At 36.5% G+C, this 25,628-nt stretch overlaps 1 protein-coding gene across 2 annotated transcripts in view; it reads left to right on the top strand.

Moving 5' to 3' along the window:
• The first annotated feature begins 347 nt into the window (after nt 1-347).
• Nucleotides 348-25,628, top strand: part of nav2b (neuron navigator 2b) — a 71,374-nt gene continuing 46,093 nt past the window's right edge. For both annotated transcript variants that reach the window (XM_077210520.1, XM_077210521.1), the window contains exons 1-12: nt 348-572; nt 4,780-4,897; nt 5,365-5,417; nt 7,100-7,172; nt 7,255-7,507; nt 8,322-8,390; nt 8,733-8,872; nt 12,929-13,883; nt 13,982-14,091; nt 16,722-16,833; nt 18,499-18,849; nt 24,102-24,224. In XM_077210520.1, the coding sequence (XP_077066635.1) occupies nt 348-572; nt 4,780-4,897; nt 5,365-5,417; nt 7,100-7,172; nt 7,255-7,507; nt 8,322-8,390; nt 8,733-8,872; nt 12,929-13,883; nt 13,982-14,091; nt 16,722-16,833; nt 18,499-18,849; nt 24,102-24,224 (2,582 nt within the window). The remainder of the gene's footprint in view (nt 573-4,779; nt 4,898-5,364; nt 5,418-7,099; nt 7,173-7,254; nt 7,508-8,321; nt 8,391-8,732; nt 8,873-12,928; nt 13,884-13,981; nt 14,092-16,721; nt 16,834-18,498; nt 18,850-24,101; nt 24,225-25,628) is intronic.

Below are 25,628 nucleotides of genomic sequence, written 5' to 3'. Positions count from 1 at the left end.
GGCGACTCCTCGCTGCTGTGGGACTAGTTGCAGGTGGCGGGCGGAGTCCAGATACCAAGTCGAATATGGAGTAGAGCTTCATTGGACGAGAAGAGCACTGAAGATACTGATGACGAGGAAGGATTTGGCTGATTGTCATGGGAAAATCACATTATTAGAAGGTTTAGCAAGACGTCTGTGTGTTGCCAAGCTTTCCAGTCCTTCATGAATGTGAGTTTGTGGACACACTTCCCACTGCATTGCTCCAGCTGTTAAGTACGCGTGTGCGGTTGCTCCGAGCCTTGTGCCTCTGCAACCAGACAACTTTGTGCCAGCGTGTGCGTGGTTGAATGTAAAAGGATAAGAAGATGCCTGCTATTCTAGTCGCGTCCAAGATGAAGTCGGGATTGCCCAAACCTGTGCATGGTACCGCGCTACCCATTCCAGCTAGGGTAACAACCCAACAGAATGGACCAATGAAGCCCACGCAGCCCAGCCTCATCCCCTTGAAGTCTCCCATCTACAGACAGCAAGACACTGCAACTTTACAGAAAAAGTACCAGAATGCCAAAGAAACATCAGGAGACCCTCAGGTTGGAACACTGATGCTTAATTTGTATGTGGCTTTGTGGTTGCATTGATTCATGTTCTAACAGATGCTCTTCCTTGTATGGAAAGTTTGATTCCACACAGACAGTTTTATACTTTGATTAAATAAAAAAAGGTAATTAATAATTTGTACATTGACCGCTTGGTCAGTTATTTTTACTAGATCCCTTTAAAAGACCTCATCAAAAATATCAGGCTACAAGAGGGTTTTTTTTGTTTCTTGCAATGAAACTTGATATTTCACAATTACGACTTTGTTTTTCGTAATGGCAACTTTTTTATCTCGATTGCAACTTTGTTTCTCATACTTCAGAGTTGCGACTATATCTTGCAATGTGAATTTTCAAGTAATTGCGACTATATTTTTACAATATGACGTTATATCACAGTTACGACTTTGTAATGGCTACTTTATATGTGAAAATTACAAAGTTCTTGTAACTTTATCTAACAATTTAGTTTTCTATACTTGCGACTATATCTTGCAGTGTGACTTGTTTCTCGTAATTGCAACTTTATATCTCACAATTAAAACTTTGTTTCTTGTAATTGTTACTGTATATCTCAAAACTACAACTTTCTTGTAACTTTTTATCTCATTGGGACTGTTTCTTATATTTGCAACTTTATTTCTCGCAATGTGACTTTATATCTCAACTACAACTTTGTTTCTTGTCATTGCTACTGTAGATCTCAAAACTATAACTTTCTTGTAACTTTTTATCTCATCATTGGGTTGCAACTTTATATCTTGCAATGTGACACTGTCTCACAATTGACACTATATCTCACAATTACAACTTTGTTTCATTGCTCCTTTATATCTCAAAACTACAATTTTCTTGTAACTGTTTATCTCATAATGGGGACTGTTTCTTTTATTTGCAACTTTATGCCTCGCAATGTGACTTTGTCTCACAATTACGACTTTGTTTCTTTTTAATTGCTACTGTAGATCTGACATTTGCGACTGTTTCTCATACTTGAGATTTTTATCTAGTTATGACTGTATATCTCGCAACAAAATAAGTTTCTCAATTGCAACTATATGTCTTACAATTGTGACTTTAAATGTCCTCTCTCACAGTGTGACTATATCTCACAATGACGTTTTGTTTCTTGTAATTGTAACTTTGTATCTCACAATATAACTTTATCGAAAACCTAACATTTATTTTTTTACTCTATGATGGAAACAGGCTTGCAAGGTGTTAATTGTGTTTTTGGAATATTAATCAACAGAGAAAAACATTTATTTGTAACTCCAAAATGCTTTTGTTGGTCATGTTGAAGTTCAAACTTTGCAGAGTAAAGCTTGTGCCCGTATTCCACCATGACTTGACCCACAACAGCTGTGTACATTGTATTCATCTCTTCGAAACAGTTTCTCTTTGGCCACATTACAACCATTGTAACTACTGTTTGTAGAGCTTCCCGCTGAAAGCTCATGTGTTTATACATTTACATGTTAAAAATATTATGCTTTGTAAGAATAGATCCTGCTGACCTGGTCAAAGCAAATTGCCTATGAAAAGTCGCAATGTTCTTCTTTTGGTCCACGGCAGCGGTGTGTAAGTTTATGTCTATGTGTGTATGCGTACATGTGTTTATATAGCTTCATACGTTCAGTCGAGCTTTGAAGGCAGCGAAGAGCCAAGTTCTTCATGTGGCAGGGTAGAATGAAAAGCTCAGCCAGTTGGCCTGTAATTACAGCGCACACGCACACATAGACACGGTCATGGAGGTTTTACTACAGTGCTCCATTAGTGGCGGTGAGCCGCACTGCAGGTGGGCATTTGGCCATATGGATGAAACGCCACACACACCAATCCCAAAGGCCAATAGTGGGCACCCTTTAGCCGACACTGGTACTAATATACTACTATGCCCCCACACTGCACTGCTGTCCCTCTTTGTTTTGGCCAGGAAGCTGGAAAATGCTTCTCATTAGATGAACACACTAAATGTGTTTTGGGACAGCATTGGTGTGAGGATTAGTCATGGTTGGTTGGCTTGTAAAACAACGTGATGATTGCTGTTAGTTTGTTAAATATCTGCTTTTAGTCTTGTGTTTGGAAATGATGGAATTACCAAAAAAGACAAGGAATGGAAAGTCCATTACAAATTTAGGGACCACTTTTTGCTCTCTAAATTGTCCTGCACAGATTGAATTGCTTGGGTTTTATTCAGCTGATCTTTAAAAACTCGATTTTGAACCTTAAATGGAGAAATGCAATGTGGCCTGTTTGCTCTGTTTTACAAAAAGTGCTTTGACGGTACCATAGTTTGGTGATTCTGTCCAAATACCATAGTTTACCAGTAGTGACATGGTACTCCTAACAAAGTATGTCGATTGAAGTACTCCTGTGGTACTTAAAATGGTATTAGCATTGTAAAAGTCCAACAAAACCATGGTAATACCATGGTGCTCCTTTTTTTTTTTTTTTGAAGGTATCTTGTTTTTAGCAACACTGTAAAAAAAGTATTTTGTCAAATCAACTTGGATAGTTAATCTGGTTTAGATAACATAATATTTTGAGTATGAGGCAACCAGGTAACTTACTTTATTAAGTTAAAACAAATTTGTTTTTTACAGTGAGTGTTATTGTAAACTACTATTAAAATTCAGTAATTGAAATAAAGCTTACATAATATGAAAATGTATTAAAATTCATTCATGTTGCCACATAAAAATATAAAAAATAAAAGCTACATCATATTGTTAATAAATCCTATAATAATATATAAATAATATTAAAACATCTATGTCGATTGACCATCAAAACACTACCTGTTGATTAATCTTGAATCTTAACCCTCAGTTTTTTGTTGAGATCAATTAATGTAAAGACGTTTATTAACAGTTCTCAGTTCTCAGACCCCAAACAGAACATGATGGCTAAACGCTGATTTGTTCTAATGTAATGACGTCCGTAATGCATCTTCATGTTAACATGGAACCTGGTTACTCATACCTCTTCCCCTATATTTTTATTATTCAAGATTATTATTCCCACATGCTGTCCACCGCAGCCTAGAGGTTTTGTTTACAGTGAAGGGGGTGGAGTGGTTCTCCAGGCTCTGTGGGCAGAAACACAAACAACCCCCTGCAGAACTCACAAGGAGTCTCTGTATTAAAACCAGCAGTGGCTCCAGTTTTAAATGGTCCATGCTAGCTCTGATCTGCATGATAGGCAGTCACACCAGTTCTTTATGTCCCATTTAGACATAACTAGACCAGCAACAAAACACCTACAGCCCTTCATTTCTGACCTCTTGGGGCCTATTGAATCTCTGCTGCCTCCCAATGCTCACTTTTTGTAGTTGCATGATGATTTGAAGATAGAAAGGCTTCAGGTATGTTTGGAATTGCATAGTACCATAATACACATGCTAATTTTGCATTGTATACACAGTATTCAAATATATTGTATGCATATAACGTCAAATTCGTTCTGTATTATACAACCAGAACACATGACGTACTGTATCACACAATGCAATGTGCCTAACTTGATCTACCATTTTTGAGAACGGTGAATGGTCTGGAAGCCATAGCAACCTATCTTTTTTCAGACTGCTACTTTTTTCCTTTGTGTTTTATTTAAATTAATTCTTTAAATATTTATTCACAAAACAACAACAAATATTATGATATTTGATCAGACTGCCATTTTTTTTCATTTATAATTTGTGCAAATATATTTAAAAATATAGGCTATATTTTTTTAACAATAACATTTTTCACCAGACCTCCATTGTTTATATAAAATGTTTTAAAACATTTCAAAATATTTATTCAAATAAATACAATAACAATTATATTTATAATTACTATTTAGACATTTTTGCTATTTTTAATCCAAAAAATAATTGAACATAAAATAATCAAATATGTTTCTAAAGATAGCATACTGTTTAAATTGTTTTTCACTTTTTTGTGTTAATGTTTCAAGTATAACACTTTTTAAAAAACAAATAGATGTACAACCTGATATTCCAGACACTTTTGACAGCTTGCTTTTATTAATTTTCTTGGAAATTTCCCTGTCTACACTCTGATATTTAAATGGTAGCTGATCGGCCACAATGTGGCATTTGTCTTTCATCCATGTAAGCTCTAAACCCAGAGTTAGATGTTAAGTGCCTTTTCCTCATTCTGTCTCTCTCTATTTTTCTTTGGATGAATAGATTTATACAGATTGGGCCAACCACTACCTAGCCAAGTCCGGACACACACGCCTGATTAAAGACCTCCAACAGGATGTTGCCGATGGCGTTTTGTTGGCAGAAATCATTCAGGTTGTAGGTAAGATTAAAGATATAAAAAAATAATTTTCCATACTTCAACAAACCACTCTTCTTCCTTCTGAAAAGGTTAATACATAAAACCTACAATTTTGCTCCACCGTACCAGTAAATCTAACCATAATGAGTGTTCGAGGAGGACGACTGGGAAAGAAATGGACACATATAAGTATCAAGAAAACTCATCACCTTTGTTATTTTGAATGTGTTCTGAAGCTGTTTTATGAGATCAGTTTCTGAAAAGATTCAATTTGTGGATGGTTTATGAGGCTACAAACTGTTCTGTGAACACTTTATCAAGCCAAAATGTAATAAACGTATGCAAGAGGATGATACGCATTCTCATTCCTATTACAAAAGCCTGAATACCACACCAAGTGGATGATGTGTTCATAAAACCAACTAGCAGGTAGGCTATAGAATGGTGTTACTTTAATTCAGTGCCTCTGTTTTCGTTTTTCCATTCAGCAAATGAGAAGATCGCCGATATCAACGGATTCCCAGAGAGTCGCTCTCAAATGGTAAGACTCAAAGTTTGTTTATTGTAATTTCTGTCCGGTGTGATTGGAAAAGAAACAAACCACAATATGTCAAACTCTCAATCGAATATCACTGTCACTTGGTGGTGGATCTGGTGAAGAAGTGATCAGAATATTGATTTTTGAAGATATTGAAAATTATAGTTTTGAGAATATGGTAGACAGGCCTTGACATTTAAGCCTTGTCATGTGCTTGTCCGACCTTTGGACAAGTAAATCGCTCATTCATTTTTGTTTTGTGGTGTAAATATAATTTATTCTAAAGCAATTTTCTCAGCAGCTTTCACAAATACTTAAATCTGCATATTTTTTTATATTTACCCAGGGACGTTATTTACTTTTATAAAGTATTTTTTGTTTAACCTTATTGAATGTATGCATCATCTTTCATGTCAAATTCTTACATTTGATCAAAAAATTCAGTTAGACACTATAGGGCTGTTACCAATCAAATGAAGTAATTTACATTGCAAAATTACAACTGCAATAAATAATGTTATGAGATTAATAATGTAAATAAATGTTTGAATATACATAACAAAAATGCAATGATACTTTTAAACATAAAACTAAACCCCCAAAAGGTGGCGGCAAGTGACCGTCTTAATGAGTGCGTCATTGAGTCATTCATTCAAACGATTCGTTCAAAACACTGAATCATTTAGTAACAAAACACCGCGCTGAGTGTTGCTTTGGAACCCTTTTCGTCGTTGAAACAAAACTGTCTATATTCTGTCTAAAATGTAAGTAACTAAACTAATTTTAACTACTTATTGAACTATAAAATTAATGTAACATTTGCAATCGTGATAATATTCAGCAAAACAGCTTCCTTGGTAGTGTTATGTTACTTAACTATATCGTGTTCAGTTATAAAAATATTATATAACTCAACATTTGTATTTTTTTCCTCAGTATGTTTCTTCTGTGCTGTTATGCTCATTTGTTTTGATTTATCCAGGAAAGTAACGTTAACAAGGCAGCGCGAGCCTCAATAACGCGCCTATTATCAGAAATACACCATTAATCGGTGTTCAATCGGTGTTTAAACTGAATGTTATAAAATCAGAATCATTCCATACGATACTTGTTTTTGTTTTTTGTCACTAAAGTTTTTAGCTAAGTTACCTGTCTGGTCGCGCAAGTAAAATTCTCTTTCACTTGCCCCTTCAATAAATCCACTTGTCCCTTCAATAAATCCGGACATAACTTACTTCATCCAAAAAGAAAATTATAATTCGTAGATTTAATATTCGCTGAACATCTTCCATTTAAGTCAAATACACATGACTGCAAATGAGAGTGAGTATATTATGACATAATTTCCATTTTTGGTTAAACTGTCCATTTAAAAAAACAACCTCAGGGATGACAATGGCAGGTCTTGTTGACCTTAAAATCCTGGTGTTAACCAGCATGCTGTAGTCTGTCGTCTCGCCAGTGGTCAGGATATACATTGTAATGTCGCAGGATGTACCCACATGGTTTTAAACCACAAATCTGCCCTATTGAGGACCATCTGTTTGGTTATGTTTCCTGTAGGCCTACACCTGAGTAAGTGTGCAAACCGGAAGTGGTGGGGTCATATGTTCCGAGGGAACATGATTAGGCTTGATTTCTGACGGCAAGCTCTTGATGTATGTTCGTGTTTCTCTCTCAAACAGATTGAGAACATTGATGCCTGTCTGTGCTTCCTGGCTGCTAAAGGAGTGAACATTAAGGGAGTTTGTGCCGAAGGTGAGTGGACTCTTAACTAATGCTCAATAATATTTGAAATAAGATGTCAACAAGATTCTTTTTTTTTTCTGCCAAACCACAGAGATCCGCAATGGCAATCTGAAAGCCATTTTAGGCCTTTTCTTCATTCTGTCGCGCTTCAGGCAGCAGCAGCAGACTTTGAAACAGGCCTCCAGCAATGTTCAGATGCTCCAGAACAATCAGGCCCACCGATGCGCCATTCCTGCCCTCCCTCCTCGCACTTCTCCCCGGAGCTCTCCCTGTCCTTCTCCTATCCAGCAACACTACACCTCCTCCCCATGTGCACAGAAAACACAGACAGACCTGCAGTCCAGGTATTATTTTCAATTCATTTACTGGATAGATTCTTCATAGACAGACAACATGTCAGCTGGATCAATTTTTAATCTTTAAATAATTTGGTTGGAGGAAATGTTATTATACACACACACACACACACACACACACACACACACACACACACACAATCTTTTTTTATTTTTTTTATTTTTATTTTTTTGACAACAATCTTGTCGCATTGGACTTGCTGTGACCATGACGCCAACATATTACATTTTCAGATGCTCTCATACTGCTCTTATTTTTCTTCCTCTAAATTTTTCTTCCCTTAACATTTCCAATGATTAACCTTTCATTTCCATTTCTAATTTACAAGTTTTCTGTTATTTACAGTGTTATGTTAGCATTATTTATTTATATACTATTATAGTATTTATTAATATTTTGAGTGAACTTTGATTTTTATTTGAGTTTTTATTTTCATTTTAGTTTAAATATATACTTAAATATTTGCTTTTGTCATTTGTATTATTTTTTTAATATTTTCTGTTTAGCTTACATTTATTTTAGTTTAATTTTAATGTTTTAGTGTTAGTATGTATTTTTATTTTTTATTGTAGTAACTCAACTAAAAGTTATTTTATTTTAGTTAGTTGCCAAGGCAATATTTCTTAATTAAGATTTTTAAGTAAAAATTTTTACTCTAATATGAAATATTTGTTTATTTCAATGAACAAAAAACTATTTTAATTATTTTAGTTTTAGTTAACAATAACAACGCTGGTTATTTCTCTAACTCTTCTATTCATCCCTTTTTCTTTCTCTTTTGTTTTTCTCTTGATCTTGAAGTCATCAATCAAAAGGCTCTGATCAGAAAAAAGCCGTGAGACTCTCAGTTGCTCAGAAAAAGAACTCTAGGTCAGCTTTCCAGATTTCTATGTCCATTCTTGAAAACATCACAATGTGCCTGATCTGCTTTTCCTCCTAGTAAATAACTTTAAAGTTCTTCACCACAGTACCATCTACTGGTGATCTTGTGATTCTACACAAGCCTATCTTGTTTCCTCAGGGCCAAAAAACATGTGAATCCCCTTCAATAGTCATTTTGTTCTTGATCATATGATCAGATGTGGACTTTAATATAAAAAGGTCACTGAGGTTTATTTATGTAATTTGCACTCCAGTCTTGGGTCTTTGCAGCATAAATAGTTATTGTTTAAAGAGAAAGGTTGAGTTTGTTCTGACTGAACTCTTTGTCAGGCTTCAGAGCCCCTCTGTGAGGGCGGCTGGAACGGTCGGAGAGAGTAAACCTCGAACCTCAAACACCAACAGACGCAGCCAAAGCTTCAACCAATGTGACCGATTAAAGCCATCAATCTCTGCCTGCACTCATGAAAGAGGTGAGTTAATCACATTCATTTACACAATCTTGAGAATATTCCATGTGTTATGTAAGCAGTCATTTAGTAAAAACTGTTATTGTTAAATCATCCTGAAAAAAAACCCCCAAGTTGTCTTGCTCAGTGCACAATGAATAACTCTTTGAGGTATTCAAACCTATAACCTTTCACCCAGATCTTTAACCACAAGGCCACACCACCCATGGAATCGGCAGGCTTTATTTCAGTATTGTTTTTTACTAGAATTACCTGTGAATTTTTTTTTACAGATTTATCTCACTTTTCCTTGCTCAAATTGGTATTGGTATTATTGGTAAAAAAACTTTTTTTTTCAAGAAAATAAAGCTGTTCTTTTTTATTATATAAATATATTATTAAATGGCTGTATTATTATTATTTTCAGAAACTAAAACTGGAATTTTTAATACATATATATATTTCTCAATAAGTATCCCCCCCCCCCCCCCAGAAATTAAAATACTATCAAATATAAAGCTACTTAGAAGAATGTCCAAGCTGCTCTTTTCTTTTCAACAAATTGTAAAAAAAATATTATTTTTCATAAATAAGTGACAAAGTGGAAGTTGCTTGGACTGTCAATGGAGGGACATAAATAACTCAGATCTCATTAAAAATAACTGAATTTGTGTTGCGAAGATGAACAGAAGTTTTACAGGTTTGTAACGACATTACGGTGAACAAATAATGACAGAATTTCAATTTTATGTGAAATAACACTTTAAGCTCTGAAAAAAAACATTTTAAGTGGATAATGAAGAGAATTTAGGTCTGTTCCTCATGCTAAGTTATCGTAATGCTTAAAAAGACGGGGAAAAAGCGCACAAGTAAATGCACTTGTACTTCATGGTACTTTTATGGTAATTTATGGGTCTTTTGACCATAAAGGCAACTTTATAGTTGTATTCATTTCTTAAAACCAGCTGTTATTGGACATGAATTGTCACTTCAACTTCTACAAAATATTTCGAACCAAATCAGTTTAATGTTTTCATGAACATTTTTCTTGCTCACAATGAGTGATCCAAACCATCCTCCCTTGATTTGTTTTAACTCTGAGTTGGGTAACCGCTCATATTGTTCACATTTTTATGATTCTTTAATTGCATGCTGTTGACACATTTTTGGCACGCTGTTGTTACATTATGGCGGGCTTGGTTCACACACTTCAGCATCTAGTTATTAAGCGTGGATGTTTCCCCACTAACATGTCACATAGTTGAATATGTGGAATTGTTGTATTCAAGACATATTCATAAAACCATATAAAAAGTTTTTTTTTTTTCATTTGCACTTGCATGACATGTCTGTGTGCATGCATGCAACTGTGTTTGTGTGTGGTACGTGTGGACTCACAGCCGCACATTGCTGGATCTGGTATGTTGATGATGAGGCGTTTGCTGCTCACTAATTCAGCTCTAATTAGTGTACTTGTGGCAAAACCAGCGCAAGAAGAGAGAGAAAAGTCAATGATAAGGACAGAGCTTTATATACAGTGAGATCAAACGGCTAGGAAGACATGCGAGGAATATGACTGTAATGTGAATTTTGCTCAGATTGCCTGTAAGGTAAGCACTGCTAAAATTAGTTTTTATGCAACAGGCTAGTAAATGATTGAATAATTACATAATGCATACAAGGGCAACCAGTTTAGCAGTGCGGGAAACAGGGAAAGACAGTGACTGATCAGAACAGGTCAAATGAAATGTTTAACATTTTTACTTAGACTTTGCAAGAATTTGGTTTCTTTACATACTGAATTTTCATGCAATTCAGGGTAATTATATATGCTTTTAAATATTATATTATATTATGTATTGTATGTAATAATAATAAAAAATATTTTGTCCTTTTGTTTCTTACATTAGTATTATGACAGAAAGCACATAAAAAATGTGCCTTGAAAATGGTTTGTTTTTATATTTAACCAAATAATTAGTTTCATCACTCATATCTCAAATGTCATGAAATGCTCCACAGTCACTCTCCTCTCCTCTCCTGGCTCCTCTCTGAGCCAGATTGACCATTCGTCCTCCCTACTTGTCCAATTGTTACACTAGTTGAATGTACAAAAAGTGACACCAAGCAACGGATAAATATATATATATATATATATATATATATATATATATATATATATATATATATATATATATATATATATATATATATATATTTGATTAATTTATAGTCTTAAATAGTTTACTTAAGCAATTTTACTTTTTTACAATTTAATTATATACAGGTCCTTCTCAAAAAATTAGCATATTGTGATAAAGTTCATTATTTTCCATAATGTAATGATAAAAATTAAACTTTGATATATTTTAGATTCATTGCACACCAACTGAAATATTTCAGGTCTTTTATTGTTTTAATACTGAGGATTTTGGGTCTCTAAACGAGCTATTAACCTAATCATCTGAATCAACTAATTAACTCTAAACACCTGCAAAAGATTCCTGAGGATTTTAAAAACTCCCAGCCTGTTTCATTACTCAAAACCGCAATCATGGGTAAGACTGCCGACCTGACTGCTGTCCAGAAGGCCATCATTGACACCCTCAAGCAAGAGGGTAAGACACAGGAAGAAATTTCTGAACTAATAGGCTGTTCCCAGAGTGCTGTATCAAGGCACCTCAGTGGGAAGTCTGTGGGAAGGAAAAAGTGTGGCAAAAAACGCTGCACAACGAGAAGAGGTGACCGGACCCTGAGGAAGATTGTGGAGAAGGACCGATTCCAGACCTTGGGGGACCTGCGGAAGCAGTGGACTGAGTCAGGAGTAGAAACATCCAGAGCCACCGTGCACAGGCGTGTGCAGGAAATGGGCTACAGGTGCCGCATTCCCCAGGTCAAGCCACTTTTGAACCAGAAACAGCGGCAGAGGCCTGACCTGGGTTACAGAGAAGCAGCACTGGACTGTTGCTCAGTGGTCCAAAGTACTTTTTTCGGATGAAAGCAAATTTTGCATGTCATTCGGAAATCAAGGTGCCAGAGTCTGGAGGAAGACTGGGGAGAATTAAATGCCAAAATGCCTGAAGTCCAGTGTCAAGTACCCACAGTCAGTGATGGTCTGGGGTGCCATGTCAGCTGCTGGTGTTGGTCCACTGTGTTTTATCAAGGGCAGGGTCAATGCAGCTAGCTATCAGGAGATTTTGGAGCACTTCATGCTTCCATCTGCTGAAAAGCTTTATGGAGATGAAGATTTCATTTTTCAGCACGACCTGGCACCTGCTCACAGTGCCAAAACCACTGGTAAATGGTTTACTGACCATGGTATTACTGTGCTCAATTGGCCTGCCAACTCTCCTGACCTGAACCCCATAGAGAATCTTTGGGATATTGTGAAGAGAAAGTTGAGAGACGCAAGACCCAACACTCTGGATGAGCTTAAGGCCGCTATCGAAGCATCCTGGGTCTCCATAACACCTCAGCAGTGCCACAGGCTGATTGCCTCCATGCCACACCGCATTGAAGCAGTCATTTCTGCAAAAGGATTCCCGGCCAAGTATTGAGTGCATAACTGAACATTATTATTTGAAGGTTGACTTTTTTTGTATTAAAACGCTTCTTTTGTTGGTCGGATGAAATATGCAAATTTTTTGAGATAGGAATTTTGGGTTTTCATGAGCTATATACCAAAATCATCAGTATTAAAACAATAAAAGACCTGAAATATTTCAGTTGGTGTGCAATGAATCTAAAATACATGAAAGTTTAATTTTTATCATTACATTATGGAAAATAATGAACTTTATCACAATATGCTATTTTTTTTAGAAGGACCTGTATTATTATATAATATTTTTGCAAACCTTAATTTTTTTAACGAATATAACATTAAATACAAATAATCTTTATTCAGATTAAATTTAAATCTCATGGAATTAAAGAAATTGGAAATTAGACAACCTTGCATTTCACCATTGTGATATTTCAAAATACTGATGTTTACTTGAGCAAAAGTTTTGCAAAGTACAGAAGCGTTTGTGATGAAGAGCTTATATATAAATGTTATATTTCGTCGTGAATTCACAGAGAAAACAACCTCATCACCAATAATGGTTGATCATGGACCAATCAGCTCTTCCATTCCTCCACCCAGCTGCACCAGCACCACAACTTCCTCTAAACCCTGGAGAAGCAAGTCGCTCAGCGCTAAACACACTGCTACATCCTCCATGGTCACGGTTAAACAACCAGCTCCAGATTCTCTTGAGGTTCCTCCTAAGGTGATTGCCCAGAAGTCCATGCTGGAAAAGCTCAAGCTCTTCAACAGCAAAACGGGTTCCAGAGCCTCCAAGGTTGTCAGTTCAGACGATTTGGAGGATGTTGAACCCGAAGGTGGCCAGATTTGCCCCATCCACCCTGGAAACCAGCGGCCTGTCACCCCCAGCAGTTCTGGCAGCTCAAGTCCCAAGCTAGCGCTGAAAGGCTTTGCACAGTTGACACTTGGAAAATCTTTGTCGCCGAAAACAACATCGGCAAAAGCATCTGAAAAACTTAAAGAGAAGTCAAAGCCTAAAGAGAAAGAAAAGCTCAAACAGCTTCCTGTTACAGAACCAAAACACCTTAAAGGAGACACAAAAACTGATGGACTTGTTGTACTAGAGTCTAAGAAGGCTGCTTCCAAAGGAAACAAAGCAAAGAAAGACAATGCAAAATCAGCCATGAGTGGAATTCCCAAACCAAGCCAAGGAGGAAAGGGTTCAGCTGCAAATAAGACTGTAGCGTCGCCCCCTTGCGGTGCGGAGGGAGAACGGTCACGGAGCACAAAGATAGGAGGTCTGTCTGTGCATAAAGGGCAGAAAGATAACATAAACTACAGCTTTACATCTAGCTTAGCATTTTTAGATGGGAAAAGTTGCCAAGATCTCACCCTTGGTGTGCAGACCCACTCAACTACCAGCAATATGGTCAGTGTACAACTTCCACAGCTCCAGCAACAATTCAGCCATCCCAACATGGCCACAATCGCCCCATTCATGTACAGGTAACGGAACAACTGTGTGGTGCTGTAATGCGTTACCCTACATACTCCATGAGACTTTATTTGGCTCTAAACTAGTATGTTGTATTGTCACTATCTAGGTCTCAAACTGAAATTGATAAGACTGGGCTAGTGGCAGGAGTGGAGGAAAGGAGGGAACGAACAGGCCTGTGCAGCAAATCTATCCATACTTCTCTTGAGAACCTGACAGGTAAGCATTGTGAGCATAATGAGAGTAAGTACAGAAAACAAACTTGAGTTGCAAATAGCAGTGTTGGGGAAGCTATTTTGAAACTGCAATTGAAAATAATATAACTAGTCACAGCCACAAGTGAGTTGTTTAATCATTGTAATGATTCACAGTGAATAATTTCAGGGATTCATAGTGAATAATTTTAGTGAATTGCACCATTATGCATTTAGCAGAATTATAGCAAATCATTTTAGTTACTCGTAGTCGTAGCAAATCTTTTTGGTGATTTCATAGCAAACCATTTTAATGTTTCATAGTTTATAATTTTAGCAAATGATTTGAATAATTTAACAGTTCACTTAAATGAATCAGACATTGCAATTTTTTCTAGCATGTTTGTTGAAACCATGGAAACCATGTGAGGTAAAAACAATTCTGTTGTTTTACCATGCTACAAGGCTGAATGTTGGACATATTGCTTGTTACTGGGAAAAACTGTTTTAAAACAGTCTAATATCACTCTACTAAGCATTTTAGTAGTTTTGCCACTTTTGGATAGTTACTCCCCAACTCTAATGCCTGGTTAGGACAAGGTCTTTTACTGTGTCTTTGTATAAAATAACGATTATTTAAGAATAAGTGAGCAGTGTTTTCAGAACTTTGAGGCCAATGTCAGGCCAGTCTGAGAGTGAACAAGAAAACAAAACAGCACTCATCTGCATGTTAAAGGCTATGAATGCCAAGGAGTTGCCAAGGCCTACCAGCGTGTGGGTGTGTTTGTGTGTGTGCGCGTGTGTGCGCGTGTGTGCGCGCGTGTGTGTGTGTGTGTGTGTGTGTGTGTGTGTGTGTGTGTGTGTGTGTGTGTGTGTGTGTGTGTGTGTGTGTGTGTCCTTTCTCAGTCTGTCAGAACTTTGTGTAGAGAGAAAAACTCTTCTCCACAGGGGAAGTTCCCTGGGCTGGTGTGGACATGAGAGCTGTATTCTAATTTCCCCTCTCTTTTCCATGGAGGAAAGGAAAAGGCAGGACCGCCGTCACAAGAGTTTCTTTCATGAATCAATCGGGACATTCTCTGGGAAAACAACTCCAAATGTGTCAGACAGACCTTTTATCCATCTTTATAGAAGCGTAGGAGAGTCAGGGACACGTTGCCACCAGAAAAAGCAAAGGACATTAGTAGCTATGTGAAGTCTTTTTCTGCAACCGAGACAAATATCTGTACCACTGGAAGAAGACCTAAATGAATCTTCTTCTCAATGGAATGTCATTGTCCGTTGGCATCTCCTCTCCGAACTGGAGGAACAAGAGATGGTTCTTATGAGGACATCGTACACTTAGATGACTGCTCCAGTCTCAGGAGAAAGGACAGGTTCTGGGGTGTAGACAGTTCTGGTGAACCTCCAACATCATCTAAATGTTTGGCTGAACACACTCAACCAAGTGTTTTGAATGAAAGGGAGCTCAACACGTTCAGCTCTGTATATCAGCTGCATTTGAGCCAACACTCTTGTGTGTGGGATGGAATTGCTCGGGTTAATGAGGAAATCCTTCTAACCATGTTGGACATGTTTGAGAAGCATGAAAGTGAGTAGATGAGTGTTGGACGACATGATCTGTTTTAAAAAGCTACCTCGGGGCATTTAACATACCTGAAGTCTTTATTATCCTTTTTTTTTTTGTTTTTTGTTTTTTGTTGGAAGTCTGCCATTGTTGGCTTGAAAGAGAAAACTGACTGTACAAGAGGATGTTTTTGCATAGTGCACCGTTTGGCAATTATAATCATGTGCGTTAACTGCTTGGCTACGGCAAATCTGTTCAAATATTTTTTTATTTTTAGATAATGAACCTGCTTGGCAGAAATCTGCCTCGACAGCAGTTGACTTGAAAAACTGAATTGGACGTTTACGCTAATGTACGCTAGCGCCCCTTGCATTGAAAATCCAATCTATAGCCTACTTGCGTTGCATTATAAACTTTCATCCCATCAGATATCTTTGCAAATAAAGATATCTGAATGCTGTTTTAAAATTAAATGTCCTATATGTGATGTAGTTTGAGAGGAAGCTAGTTTTTTTTTACCCAAAAGGCGGGTAGAGAACAAAGCTTTAGCATTAGCCTCAGCGAGCAGTTCTGAAAGAGGTTGTTTGTGTTTTTTACAGCCTCTAGGAATGTACTTTTCCACGGCACTCATTCTTTTACACGTTTTACATCATGTGTGAGTGTTTGTGTGTGTGTGAGTCTGCTCTTTACCTTCTGAGCCCCTTGTGGACCTCTTATGATCAGTAAACAGCCGTTAATCCAAGCAGCCAAATCCCCTCTCACCTACGGCATACACTGCGTGTTTATTTTTAAGCAGCGGTTGGCTAACATTTCGTACGTTAACACTGGTGCAAAAAAACAAAAAGCTCTTTTATGGAACTCTAGGAGATTTAACTTCATGAGCAAAAGGGGCAGAGTTAGTGCTGTGATGCTAATACAGAGTTCGGAGTTGCTTCATTTAAACTATCCCATGGTTCTTCGGGTTTTAGCTGCATTTCTGAAGCATTTTAGGTGGGTGAATGTTTGTGTTCAGACATGCTTTTTTCGTAGCAAGCTAGTTGGTAGCAGCTGTTTTCAGACTGTGGTGATGGTGATGAGTCTGGTTTCCTCAGGTGAGGACTCCGAAACCAAGAGGCTACGTACTGCAAAAAATATTGCTGATCTGAGGCAAAACCTTGAGGAAACCATGTCCAGTTTGAGGGGGACGACACATATCAGTCACAGGTAAAACCAGTGTATTTTTCAGCCTGATAGAAGTGACTAAAGTTAAATTATTCATCTAAAATATTACTTATTTTAAAGGAATGTTCTGGGACTTGTTCCTCATTTTCCTTAAAAAAAGCAAAGGATCAGAGTGTTACATTTGAAGCGAATGAGGCCAAGCCGTAAACGTTAAAATTTACTGAGGTTTTTTTTAACAGGTGTGCTTTTATAGAATTATAAGTTACAAATGTTTGCTTTTTAAATCATTAATTTAAAAATAGGCCCCATTCACTTCAATTGTCTAAAAGTGTCTAAATTATTTTGATCAACCCAACGATGATCTGGCAAACTGGTGATCAACCCAAAGGGCTCCCGCTAGTGGTAGTTGCTTCTTACTGCACTTTCCCTGGTGTCAGTTCATGTTCAGACTCTAAATGACTTCTATTCAGTTGGGTTGAAGTACAACATGACATTAATAATGACTGGGCACAGAGATCACAGCACAGTTCAGAAAGCACCCCATTGTTCCCGGGTGTGTGAACCCTTTTATCTCTGGGGGTTTGTGGGGTTAAACTCTAAATGGCTTTGAGGAAGACATTTTGATTGGCATTAGGAGCTCATTTGGGGGGTGCCGGGTTTTTGTCTTTGCCTTGATCAGTTTGATACGCATCTCGGCCTTCCAGGGTACAAAAGCTGGCCATGAAATCGTCTGGAGGCCACATACTGCCTGCTAATACTAGATAAAAAGCTTGTTTTAATATCCCAATGAAACCCTGTCCCGACAGGATGCATAATTTTGCCAGAAATTCAAAAATGCTTTTTGCTTGCTGCTTACACTATTTCTTTCAAAAAGGTATATTTACCCCCCAAAAAACTTTCATAATTTACTCACCTTCGTGTCATTGCAAACCCATATTATTTACTTTTCTTTTGTGAAACAAAAAAGGATTTTTTGATATTTTGCAGAATGTCTATGCTGAAATATAGTGTCAGACGTGGCTTGCATTGTTGTTAGTTAACTAACTAAAAAAACTACAAGAATTAAAAAATATTTTTGTTAATTGAAATCAAGCTGAAAAAAAATTAAGTAAAGAATATAAAAAAAAAAATATTGGCAACTAAATAACATCAATATAAATTAAAGCTAAATAGATATATGAAAAAAAAACAAAAGTGACAAAAGCACATAATAGAATTACTCAAAACATAGGATGAAATGAAAACTGAAAACATAGAAATAAAAGCCTATTTAAAAAAGTAGTAAATAGTATAAAGGCATAAATTATACTAAAATAACACTTTTTTTCATTGATAGAAAAACACTATCCAATAATAAGAAATGGTTTGACTATTGTGTTTGCACATACAAAAACCTGAATCATGTAAACCTCTTCTTTGACACTTAAGATTTTTTAGGTTAAGAATATGTTTTAAGCATTATGTACTAGGTCTAACAAGTGTGCAAACAAAATCAATGCATAATAATCATTTATTGATTATTCGCTGATCATTGGTATGTGTTTTGAACATCTTAAATTAATTTGTCACATGGTGTTGTCAGTGATGTTACAACACTTTTTTTCAATATTGAAATAAAATGGAGAACAAAGTCAAGATGTTAACAAACCTATAGTTAATGGTTATGTCATTAACTTCTTGTTTTTTTTCTGTCTCACTGCCTTCCAGCACTCTTGAGACGACCTTTGACAGCACAGTAACCACAGAGGTCAATGAGAGGGCCTTGCTTACCCTCAGTTCCCGCCCTGTTTCTGCACTGCCTTGGCGGCTGGGCTCATCCAGCCCTCGTCTACAAGCTGGTGATGCCCCCTCTTCAGGAAACACGTTCGTACACCATGGTAGTGGCTGTGAGCGGCATACGCACATACATCAGACCTGCACAAACAACAGAGTCGTCCGCGGCCTTGAGCTCTCAGAGAAGGTGGAGGAGCTGGAGGGCGTCGCCACGGAAACGGCAGGGTACATGAGTGATGGAGACGTCCTGGGCAAGAGCATGAGGGTGGATGGTGTTTCCAGTGGGTGAGTGTGGTTTGATGGCGTGTTTGCAAAAGTTTTCAAATGTTTCATCTGCATAACTATTGATAGATGATACATCAGCTTTAAAGGTAGGGTAGGCAATTATTTTATATATATATTTTGTTTTGTTGGAAAACTCTTTTCACATCCTGATAGCAATCCATATTAGAAGTGGTCTAAAAACTAAAACATGTAAATGTATCTTCTGTGGAAGTCTCAGGACCAAAACATTTTCGTCCAATCATTGCATTCGGTCTGATACGATGTCCTACCTGCCTGTCAATGTTTACATGTATATGTGTGTGTGTGTGTATACACATAAACAAAATTACAGTAAGACATTTTTCAGGTATCATACAGGTAAGAATGCATCTCTTTGCATCTACCTCTGGGTGGCGCTCTTTAGTTAGTCCTTTTTGACTAGTTTATTTTGAGTGAGTTACTTTTAAACAAGAATATTATAACCAATCAATTTTCAATCAATCAATCAACTTTTTTGAATATGCAAAATTTTGATGATGGCTACAAAAATGTGCAACTCATCCTTTTAACAAGTTAAAATATCCGTTTAACGCTATATATCAAAAGATTCAGTGCTAGTGCAAGTGCGCAGTGGCTCGACGCGCCCTGCACTGAATTCCTACCGTGTCCCATGAGCGGTTAGCCACAGCTTTTTAGCATGTAATCATGTAACGGCGATCCAGCTTTCTTTATTCACATCACTCTTTCTTTGTGCCGTTCCCTAGGAGCTCTGCCAGTTTGTGCCTGCATGCTCAAAGTCCCCGGTGCACTGGTGTGGTTTGTGGCAACATGCAAATTACAGTATGTTTAGATGGTGTTGTTTCTTGGCTCTTGGCTTTGTTTTGGATCATGCAATCACATCCCAAGCCCGCCTGCTTCTTTATGCAGCTTTAAGTAGCTACTGACATAAATGTGCATTAGAGCCCCACTGCTGTACAATAACATTTTAGAAGCCTTGATAGCTCTTTCATGTTAGCAGTTATTTTGTTCATATGTCTGTTATCAGCTGTTAATTTCGCAGTCCGTCAGTAGGACATGAAAACGCAACATGTAGCCTGTGGTAAGAGAACGGGAGTCAAGGGTCATGGGAAATATTCATGGTTGAATCCTGAGAGAGGGTGAATATATGAATATTTGGGGCACAAAGAGAAAGAGAGTACTTGAACTTACCTCACAGAGATGCATTCAGCTGACTTTTCATGGAAAAATGTGCAACCTTTTGACCCCATGGAAGAGATATGAGGTTAGATCCAAATTTGGAAATGCGACTAAATGCACAAACACACGCTGCAGATGCAGAAATGTCGTGCATAATCTTTCCTGAGTCCTGTTCAAACAGGAATCAGACAGACACCTTTTATTGGATTCTCATATTCCTTCTGCTCAGTGCTGAATTCCAGTAGAGTGATTCTGTCACCACAAGAAAATCTTTGTGAGACATTTGATCATAGTTGGAAAGCTTTTAAGCCCAATTACTGAGACCATATATGGATGGATTTTGAAACGCAGTCAACATTGGGTACTTACAGCAAATTCTGTTTCTAAAACCAGATGCTTTGGTTTGGATTAGTGTCTTTTTACTAGCTTATCTTAGTACCATCTTAGTTACATGTTCGAATAATCGGATAAGGATAACATAAAAGGCATTTAAACAAAGTTTTGTGGGAGATTATGTAGGGATAGTATCGATTTTATCCACCTGGATTTGACTGAATTGTGGACGCTGTGATTTTTATATACATTTTATTTTAACATTTACAGAATAATTTGTTAGAATTTGTAGGACATTTACTGATTTTATCCTTTGAGATCTGATTGAGGTGTTTTTACTTTATTCATTTATTTTATTCTATTCTATTTTAATAACTTTTAACTAAGTAAAACTGAATATTTTGTAGAAAAACATAAAGGACTAATGTTATCCATTGGGATTTGATTGAAATGTAGATGCTGTTTTTTGGGGGGGGGGGGGCTATTCAGCCTTGGTTATGTCAACAGACACTATAGAGAGAAACTTATTACATTTAGATGAAAGATAATAGAGACAAACTTTTTTGTTCTTTACAAAGGGGGTTTTCAACCATAGACAATGTATAATCAAATAATAACCTGGTGCTATCTATCTGTCAGTCTGTCGAGTCTGCTGTTGAATGACTTGTAGCGGTTCACCAGGTCAGGGCAAATGAATAACTCAATTTAAACCAAATAATCTTAAGCCTCTGTTGCTCAGTAACTAAAGTTAAACAGAAGCCGTTGATCCCAAATGTGCCCAGTATTGCACCTGTCAAGGAGGTGTATATAATAGGAAATATTGTCCAGTTATAACATTTAAACAGACACTATTCACAATCATAGATAACCTCTTCAAAAAGTATAATGCTAGTACAGTTCAGGGATGGTATCATATCGTGGTTCTTGTGATGTATACCATAGTATTATTCATTTACCAAATGTACCATGCCAAGACAATTGCCGCAGGCTACAGGGTAGACATACTACAATAAAATTACTTTTAATCAGTTTAATCAATGTTAAATGGTCACATAAATCTACTAAACTGGGTTTGTCACAGTTTTGCTGTTTAATAAAAAAAGCCAATTAAATATTTTTGCTGTACTAGTTTCTAAATCTTTGATAGATACTTTGGAAATTATGATTGATCAGCCACAGGATTGTGAAATTCATATTTCCTGTCTTATGATCTGAATCACACCTGATGATTCATTTATTATGTAATTATCTGTCTGAACTGAAAAACATAAATCATTAGTGTGGCGTTTGCTGTTTGGAAATGTCCCACCTGTCCAGCAGGTTAGTCAGCCGCCCAGATGATGAAACAGTCACCTGACTCAGAGTGTGATTGCTTCACAGCAGGAAACGAGAGATCAAGCTAAAGGATGTGTGTCTTTTAAGATGCTGTGCCATCTCCATCTGCAAACCTAACAACCAAAACTAACTCACTCCCATTATAACAAACAATCTGATACAGTAAAAATGCTTATTTTTATATTATACAACTGCTTAATTATATATTACGTGGTAAGGTTACTGTGTTTAAACATTTATTAGATTATATGATAACACCTTTTATAATAAGATTCTGTTTTTTAACATTAGTTGCTTGTATTAGTTAACGAGAACTAACAATGAAAAATACCAATGCTTTTTGTGAGCTTATATGTTAAATTCAACCTTTAATACATTATTAATATTATTTAATGGATCTGTGCTAACATGAACTAAAATATGTTTTTATTGCTCATCATTGTGAAATGAATGTTAGCATTAATGTTATTGTAATGTGAATTACTAATTATCAGGATGAGACATGTAATTGTTCTGTTAAATCTAATAACAAATATTGTGAAATAGTTTATACCACCACATAATTCACGGTTCTATATTATTTTTTACCAGGACAATTCGTTTACTTTCAATAAAATAATGAATATTGAAGAATAACATTCATGATGGATAATATATAATTATATTATTTAAACATTTATTTAATTACTGTAGGTAGTGAATCATTTGTTCGTGATTCATTACATTTGTGTGTATGTATTTATATATATATATATATATATATATATATATATATAACACAATTTTTTTTTTAAAGTGCAACAAGGTGTTATTCAGTATTATTGTGTTGTAGTAGTTCTGTCATGCATGTGATGAACCTGTTTTACTGTGAAAATCATATTAACCTGAAACATTAAGCTATCGGATCAGCCTGTTATCAGCGCTGCTCTCCCCCTGCTGTTGTTTTAAGTGTTTGGTTCATATTGCTTGTCGCCAGAGGGCAAATGACTATCCTTTTGAGAACCTGTAGAACATCCACTTAAATGGCTCAACAGAGTAAACACTCATCCACCTTGTGCCTCAGGTTATAACACACTGTCCCACACAGCTCTCCTGTCCACTTCTGCCTGCAGTCCAACCCACAATCTGTCTTATTCTCTCTCTCTCTCTCTCTCTCTCTCTCTCTCTCTCTCTCTCTATGCAGTGTGTCCCTAGGGATACTAAGAACACAGATAGGTGCTTACAGTAAGAACATAAACACATAAGCGCACACCTTAACAGTCAACAGACATGGTCATGTGAAACCAACGACTTTCTTGATTGTCTCAGTCCTAGTTTGTGACTTTTAGTGAGGTGAGTGAATATTTTGAGTTATATGTTGGTTATGGTTTTGTTTGAGTTAAACTGAAATAGGCACTTGGTCAAGTCTATAGTTGCTTTGGGCTAATATGAACTGCTTTTGAATTGAGATTCATTTTAACCAGCTAAAGAAGTTTGTAAAGTTCATATTGAAAGTTATACTATGTGAGGTTTCATCTGGAACTTAATACAAATAAATGTTTGGGCATAATTGTGTTTTTTGTTTGTTTATTTTTAAAAATATGTTTGTATGGGTTTGTAAAATTTTATATATTATATTTTTTTTTTACGCATATAAACCCTTTATATTTCAAAATATCAATATAACATAAAAAATATCAATTATAATAACAAAATATCTTGGCTTTGAGGAATTCACTATGTTTGTTATAAAATGACTAAAAACTGTATCTTCCATAGACATAAAACATTTATTGAGACCCCAATCATCTCAGCCATGGTTATTATTAACTAAAACCAAAACCATTAAAAAAATTATTTAAAATAAAATAAAACATTACCTGAAATGAAATAAAATCTATTTCAGAGAATTAAACCTATTATCAAAAACTATACTAGTATACCAATACTACAAAACACTGATCTGACGCCCCCTGAAAATCTATATAAAGTATATAAAAATACATAGTAAATGTGTCCTTTCAGTAGAATCTATGACAATATCTTCTAACATTATAGCACGTCTCTACCTATGCATTTGCACTACATTTGGTAAAACTGGTTTTTCCTGTGGCTGATTTCTCTTGACATTGACAAACGTTTGTCTTTACACTGTTTGTAGAGAGAATTGAATTCATTTGTTATGAAAGTGAACGTCCAGACACAACATGCTGTCAAAGGAGCTGGATAAGTATAGATCATCAGACGGCGTGCAACATCATGTAAATTATCTTTTTGTTAATGCGTCTCGCTACATATTTAACTCCAGTGTTTCACAAGACAGCCTGTCCATGCTCCATTAACAGATAAGACACCGCATTAGACCTGTAATTGTGTCTTGTTTATATCTTGTGTGTTAAACTAGCATATGTGTGTGTGTGTGTCTACAGCTACATGACTGACGGAGGTCTCAACCTATACTCTCGGAGGGTTAACCGGGTCTCGGATGGCATGAACTCCGTGAGAGGGACCGTTCACCACTTTAATCCCAAGAGTCAAGAAGACACTGATAGGTAGGACTTAACCTTTCACCTTTGCATTGCATGCACTAACTCACCCTGTAGACTCTCATTTTTCATGTATTCTGTTTCTTATGATCAGTAGTCTTGAGTGTAGATCGCCACAGGACGTATGGTAGTCAAACCGGAGCATTTCAGATGGGCAACAGAGTTGCTTTTGTTTCCTCTAAATGGAAGAGAGTATTCATTGTCTTTGTGAGCGCCAAAGGCAACAGCTAATGCATCAGTTTAGACTTACATCCACTTCTTTTTGCATGTGCTTTCACATTCGGTGTGCTTTTGTGCCGTCCTGCAAGCCCTGCGGCTGTTTAACATCCCACATCCCTCACCGTTTGCACTGTCACTCCTCAAGCGCAACAATACTGTCTGTAAACATGGAAAACTGTCTGTGTTTTTACTAAACACATTCTGAACTGACAGTGGATGGAATATTTATTATTAAATGCGTCTGGTGACTCATTAGTTCAGAATAGAAAGATGTCTGATTTGTCTGCTTTAAAAGGGAAAATTAAAAATGAAGAGATAGAAAGCAAATACATAAGAGAGGATTTGGAAGAAATGAAAGTGAAAAGCAGTGGGTGGGTAGGTAAGTAGGAATGATTGATGGAAGGATTGGATCTGAAAGAAGCCTCAGAAAAGACTGAATTTTCCTTATTTCTTTTTAAGAGTTTTTGTTTGTGATCATCATAAGCTGCTCATTGATCATTCATGTATATATTCTGTGGAACACAAAAAGATATTTTGAAAAATGCCTGTTTCTTTTCTTGTTGTTTTGGACCCCATAGGGTTCAGGTTCCGCAAGTAATAATCCCATTGGGTAGGGATTTTTAATGATAAGTTAAAAACCTTTAAAAACGGTCCTAATGTGAGCTACAATGTTGTTAAACAATGGTAATCTATTTGTTGAAGCCGTCAGTCCACATTATTTCAACTTATTTTTAACAGCAAAATTCTTGGTGAAAAACTACTTTACCCATGATTCAGCAGAGAATCTCCTCCAATCAGAGAATTGAGAAAAGTAAATTGCAGCAAAACAACACTTTAGTGCCCACCGACTCCCATGAAGCACTGCAAATGATGTAAGAGTCACTCTCTCTACCCTCTCAAACTACTTAAATAATTGTATATGCATATTTTGCAACATTTTTAAATCAATAGTTTCTCTGTAACGAAGTTCGTTGTTATGGGAAGGAGGAGGTGGGAACCGGCGAACATTCAACAACTTTTAATAAAATAAATAAATACAAAAACGAAAACAAAAGTAAAGACGGTCTTACCTTACAACCCCTTACGACTGCCGCACACATAATAAAACAGAAACATAAATCCAGGCCTGGCCTCTCTCGTCCTTCACTGTCGTCGCTCCTCCTTTTATGCTTCCGCTATTCCATTTTTTTT

This window comes from Siphateles boraxobius, unplaced genomic scaffold (genome assembly GCF_051911475.1).
Source record: "Siphateles boraxobius isolate OS27281-9 unplaced genomic scaffold, OSU_SipBor_1 65, whole genome shotgun sequence".
Lineage (NCBI taxonomy): Eukaryota > Metazoa > Chordata > Actinopteri > Cypriniformes > Leuciscidae > Siphateles > Siphateles boraxobius.
Note: the sequence above shows the minus strand (reverse complement) of the source record. Positions and strands in the feature narration are given on the sequence as shown.